General features: G+C 41.5%; 1 protein-coding gene across 14 annotated transcripts in view; it reads right to left on the bottom strand.

The window, feature by feature from the left end:
* Positions 1–401: 401 nt before the first annotated feature.
* phactr4b (phosphatase and actin regulator 4b) overlaps positions 402–6,000 on the bottom strand; it is a 51,004-nt gene continuing 45,405 nt past the window's right edge. For all 14 annotated transcript variants that reach the window (XM_036973969.1, XM_036973972.1, XM_036973970.1 and 11 more), the window contains 6 exons: positions 3,621–3,846; positions 3,430–3,485; positions 2,930–2,991; positions 2,461–2,598; positions 2,212–2,288; positions 402–2,024 (listed from right to left, as the gene is read on the bottom strand). In XM_036973969.1, the coding sequence (XP_036829864.1) occupies positions 2,009–2,024; positions 2,212–2,288; positions 2,461–2,598; positions 2,930–2,991; positions 3,430–3,485; positions 3,621–3,846 (575 nt within the window). In that variant the 3' untranslated portion in view covers positions 402–2,008. The remainder of the gene's footprint in view (positions 2,025–2,211; positions 2,289–2,460; positions 2,599–2,929; positions 2,992–3,429; positions 3,486–3,620; positions 3,847–6,000) is intronic.

Here is a 6,000-nt window from a genome sequence, read left to right as displayed (position 1 = left end):
TAGATCCACTTGTAGGTTCTTGTGATTCAGCTATATGCCTGAATCCCAGATGAATGAGAGATGCACCATCTTGAATGATGAAGTCCCATCTTTCCCATTCATTTGGAATTACAGGATTTAGCTGGATCTTCACAATTGACGACAGGAGGTGGGATGTGGACTCAATCTAAATTAGGCAATTCATTCTGGAGTGAACCATCACTTTACAGTACAGCATGCACATATTTATTCACAAGTGAGCTATTAATGCCGCATTCAAGTGCTAGTCGGAAGTAGGAAACTCGAAGATGTTAGACTTGCTAATTGTTTGAACGCAAACAGTTATCAAGTCTTACTTTTCTTAGTTTCCTAGTTCCGACTAGCATGTGAACACGGCATAAGTCCAACAACAAGACAAAAAGAGTGATTAAGGTTTTTAATTCTAGTTGACTAGTTATAGTCAGTTACTAAAATTCTACATTTCATAAAAAAAAATGAGTAAAACTGAACAGGTACACTTAGACATTCCCATTGTTGTAGTGTTTAATTATATAGTAATATTTTGTACTTAGAAAAATAGCAACATATAATACTTTACTATATTTAACATTTATTTTCAAATAATAAGGAAGAAAAAATTACACAACAGTAACCTAAATGCATCTGTACAGCAAAGGACCCTGTAATCTACTGACCAGAAGAAGCATGATACATTTCTCCAGATAAAAAAGCATTTTCCTGACGAAATGATTCCCCGTCAACCGTAAAATGCACTAAACATTTTTTTCATGTTTGATTAATCAAATCCTGATCTACGCTAACTGCACTTTGATACATTCTCTAAAGATGTGTAACATTTCTAATTTTATTTCATTTAAGATGCCATCATGATCTTAGCATTTTTAAACAGCTATTATTTGCAGCATTGCATGGTTTGACCTATGTAGAGAAGTACAAAAAAAATCTAATAAAAAAGCGTAAATAAAAAAAGAATTATGTATTGATTCAATAATTGCACTGTGTGTTGGCTCATGCAGCGAATTGAAGAAATCTGTGACATGAAAAACCAGCATTCTACTGTCAGCATGGGGATCAGTGTCTGGCAAAAAAAGAGCGAAACAAATAAAAAGAATAGCACACCAACTACCTCCTCATTGTGTTCTTTCCTATGACTAGTATCAGCTCAAAATGCTCACCCCAACGTTACAGGCAGGGCAGGCTAGCGGTTAAGAACGTGCGAATCCCCAAGCCGACTAGGCGGGAAAAAAAAATCTGCTCTCAAGCAAGGCACGTAACCCTAATTGCTCTTGTAAGTCGCTCTGGATAAGAGCGTCTGCTAAGTAACTAAAATGTAAAAATGCACACTACAAAACAGGTTAAAATAAATGCAGTAATTTATGTTGTGATCAAAATATTATGCATTACAGTTGTCATTATTAGAACTCTCCAAAGTTTCAGTCTAACAAATCACAGAAATCTATACACAATTATCCCAGAGCTTTTCCAGTCTTGGGGAACGGCAAATCCCACAGTCGTCTTCCTCCTCATCCTCTTTCTGCAGCTTCCCCTCTAACATGTATTATCACTGTGTTTATTATTGTAGCTGTCATTATTAGGACTATTATTACTGTAATGTTATTACATTTACATCTCTGCAACATGGGTTAACTGTGCCATACAGAGTAAAAGCAGAAAAAAGGCAAAAGGTCGTTGTCAGTGGAACCAAGTCCCTGAGGGATAACACACATTGGCAGTGGCTCCCAGTCAGTCCTCTCGGTCAAGCCCCTCTGCCAGCTCTCCACTTTGTTGGCACTTGGTTCCCCCTAATGTCCGGGAGAAATACTGCATCTGGTCCTCAGTCCCCCTGTTTTCAGTTCAGTCAATTCCAGGGCCTTCCTTGATGATCTGTACCTTACATTCAGCAACATAAAAAGGCAGTCTGTTTAGGGAGCACCAAGACCCTACGACTCCTCTCCAGAGACTCCGCCAGCCACTGGTTAAGAAAGTGCTTTCCAGTATGGGGTGGATGCTAAGGCCGGTGGAACCTAAAGAAAGGGACATCAATGATAATTTGATCAATCACGACAACTCAACATATCAAAAAGGTATTTTCCATGGCTGTAAGAGCTGCCAATTAAAGGGACCGAAACAAATGTCTTAGTATGTTAATTCAAGATCTATATTATGGAATGGTGTATATAACTTCATGTTGTCCATAAGCTGAGGAAGTACCTTGTATAGATCCTACTGTCTTCATGAACCTCCATTTCAGAGCTCTTAAAGTCATTGAGCTCCTTCCGAATGGCAGCCTGGACAGAGGGGAAATGAATATAGTGAAGACTTGCATAAGGCAACATCTAAATACTAAAGTAGAGACAGAAATATATACTTCCTTTACTGGGCAACAAGATATACTGGTGTCAATAAATAAGTGCATTACAAGCCGTGATTTAGGGAGCTATGAGTGACAGCTGATTGTACCTTGTCGGCGGGTGTTAGCTTGGTCCAGGGCTTGTCCGCTCGCCGATCGTAATCATTGGCTGTGGTGACCTCCACATACTCATGGAAACGCAAGATCTTTCTGGCCTGAAGCTCAGCAACCGTGGGCCTCTGACTCAGCTAAAGGAGTTGTATAAAGAGTTTAAAGGGATACCTTCAGTATTTTGGCAATGATGAATTTTATCTACTTCCCCAGAGTCAGATTAATTTATGTTCAGTATGAATGAAGTTAGAGGTAGTTTTGCGAGCCAAAATGGTATCCACAAGTTCATCTGAATCTGGGGAAGTAGATAAAGGGCCTCATTGCCAGTCTCCCTTGAATAAGACTACCTTCCATCTTCTCTCAGCTCGTTTTATAAAAATTCACTGTAGTTAATCATCTATATGTAAATGTTTTGTTAAATGAGAGAACTATCTTATTACAGGTAACAGTGTGTGTCACTGGTCTTACCTTCCTGGTGAGCCTACGTTTGATCTCTCGGACCTCTGCCTGCCTGTCTACCTGGTTCTTGGCTGGAAAGGAGAGAGAGAGCGAGTCAAACAAATGTTTAGAACCCTGTACAGACATTCACCAAATTGTGCAATTGTTGTCTATTCACAAAGATTGGATTTTCCAATGGGACTTAACAAAGGTACAAATCAAAAGTACACTGACAATTTTTTTCTTCTAATCCACAATGATAAGAAGTGGCCTCATGCTCTTGAAATGTGGCCTCATTTATATAAATAACAAGAATCCTTACTGAGAGAGAAATACCAGTGGGGATTGAACAGTGATTAGGTGAAAACCTAGGCCCCATTCTAATTCCATAAAAGTGCATTATTCAAGGAAGGGAGGAAGGAAGTTCTCTGATTAGACGTGATCAGACAGGTGAAGGCAAGGGCTTCACGCCTCCACCACTAAGCTTTCACCTGTTGAAAAAATTGTGATGGGGAGTTGGAAAGACTTACGTTGAAGGATGTTTCTCTGCTCCAGCTCCTCTGCACTGGGTCTCTGGCTGAGACGCCTAGAAGTTAGAATATCAGTATCACATCAATCTTGTGTTAGATTTGGTGTGTGTATATGTGGAGAGAGAAAAGAGAGAAAGAGAGAGAAGAGCGAGAAGAAAATGATAGTGAGACTGTGTGGCTTTATCTATTACCTTGTGAGTGCAGAGCCTATTTGTGTGCGTATGGCCTCCCATTGCTCCCTGCTCTGCCACGTCAGCCCTGTTGACCCTTGGTGTGTGTGTCCTGGTGTGTGTCCCGGAGTGCATCGTTCGGTGTGACCGCTGGACTTGTCCTCTCGAGCATGTTTCTCTGGGGCGTGTCGGTTACTCAGTTTCAAAGCTAAAGTGTCTTTCCTTCTTACCCTGCTGGCCAAAGCACCTGAACAAGAACCACAGAGAGATGGAGTCAGGTATACAAAGATATACAGTACCAGTCATTAGTTTGGGCACACATACTCATTCAAGGGTTTTTATTTTTACTATTTTATACATTGTAGAATAATAGTGAAGACATCAAAACTATGAAATAACACATCTGGAATCATGTAGTAACCAAAAAAGTGTTAAACAAAAAGTATATTTTAATGTTTGAGATTCTTCAAAGTAGCCACCCTTTGCCATATTGGTAGCTTTGCAAACTCTTGGCATTCTCTCAACCAGCTTCACCTGGAATGCTTTTCCAACAGTCTTGAAGGAGTTCCCACATATGCTTCAGTCTGCGATCCAACTCATCCCAATTGGGTTGAGGTCGGGTGATGCTTCAGTCTGCGATCCAACTCATCCCAATTGGGTTGAGGTCGGGTGATTGTGGAGGCCAGGTCATCTGATGCAGCACTCCATCACTCTCCTTCTTTGTCAAATAGCCCTTACACAGCCTGAACGTGTGTTGGGTCATTGTCCTGTTGAAAAACAAATTATAGGCCCACTAAGCGCAAACCTGATGGGATGGCGTATTGCTGCAAAATCCTGTGGTAGCCATGCTGGTTAAGTGTGCCTTGAATTCAAAATAAATCACAGACAGTGTCACCAGCAAAGCCGTGTCACCCTACACTTCCTCCTCCATGCTTCACGGTGGGAACCACACATGCGGAGATCATCCGTTCACCTACTCTGCATCTCACAAAGACACAGCAGTTGGAACCAAAAATCTAAAATTCAATTCAGATAAAATTTTATTTGTCACATACACATGGTTAGCAGATGTTAATGCGAGTGTAGCAAAATGCTTGTGCTTCTAGTTCCGACAATGCAGTAATAACCAACGAGTAATCTAACCTAACATTTCCATAACTAATACCTTATACACACAAGTGTAAAGGGATAAAGAAAATGTACATACAGATATATGAATGAGTGATGGTACAGAACGGCATAGGCAAGATGCAGTAGATGGTATAGAGTACAGTATATACATATGAGATGAGCAATGTAGGGTATATAAACATAAAGTGGCATAGTTTAAAGTGGCTAGTGATACATGTATTACATAAAGATGGCAAGATGCAGTAGATGAAAAAGAGTACAGTATATACATATGAGATTAGTAATGTAGGGTATGTAAACATTATATTAAGTGGCATTGTTTAAAGTGGCTAGTGATTTTTTTTAACATCAATTTCCATTATTAAAGTGGCTGGAGTTGAGTCAGTATGTTGGCAGCAGCCACTCAATGTTAGAGGTGGCTGTTTAACAGTCTGATGGCCTTGAGATAGAAGCTGTTTTTCCAGTCTCTCGGTCCCTGCTTTGATGTACCTGTACTGACCTCACCTTCTGGATGATAGCGGGGTGAACAGGCAGTGGCTCAGGTGGTTGTTGTCCTTGATGATCTTTATGGCCTTCCTGTGACATCGGGTGGTGTAGGTGTCCTGGAGGGCAGGTAGTTTGCCCCCGGTGATGCGTTGTGCAGACCTCACTACCCTCTGGAGAGCCTTACGGTTGTGGGCGGAGCAGTTGGCTCTTGGTGACAAGCCGAATTTCTTCGTTCTTCACAACGCTGTCTGTGTGGGTGGACTAATTCAGTTTGTCCGTGATGTGTACGCCGAGGAACTTAAAACTTACTACCCTCTCCACTACTGTCCTGTCGATGTGGATAGGGGGGTGCTCCCTCTGCTGTTTCCTGAAGTCCACAATCATCTCCTTTGTTTTGTTGACGTTGAGTGTGAGGTTATTCTCCTGACACCACACTCCGAGGGCCCTCACCTCCTCCCTGTAGGCCGTCTCGTCGTTGTTGGTAATCAAGCCTACCTAATTTGGACTCAGACCAAAGGACAGATTTCCATGTGTCTAATGTCCATTACTTGTGTTCCTTGGCCCAAGCAAGTCTCATCCTCTTATTGGAGTCCTTTAGTAGTTGTGTCTTTGTAGCAATTCGACCATGAAGGCCTGATTCACACAGCCTCCTCTGAACAGTTGATGTTGAGATGTGTCTGTTACTTGAACTCTGTGAAGCATTTATTTGGACTGCAATTTCTGAGGCTGGTAACTGTACCTCTGCAGCAGAGGTAACTCTGGGTCTTCCTTTCCTATGGCGGTC

This window comes from Oncorhynchus mykiss, chromosome 3, assembly GCF_013265735.2.
Source record: "Oncorhynchus mykiss isolate Arlee chromosome 3, USDA_OmykA_1.1, whole genome shotgun sequence".
Classification (NCBI taxonomy): Eukaryota; Metazoa; Chordata; class Actinopteri; order Salmoniformes; family Salmonidae; genus Oncorhynchus; species Oncorhynchus mykiss.
The sequence above is the reverse complement of the archived record's forward strand: the minus strand, read 5'-3'. Positions and strand labels throughout refer to the sequence as shown.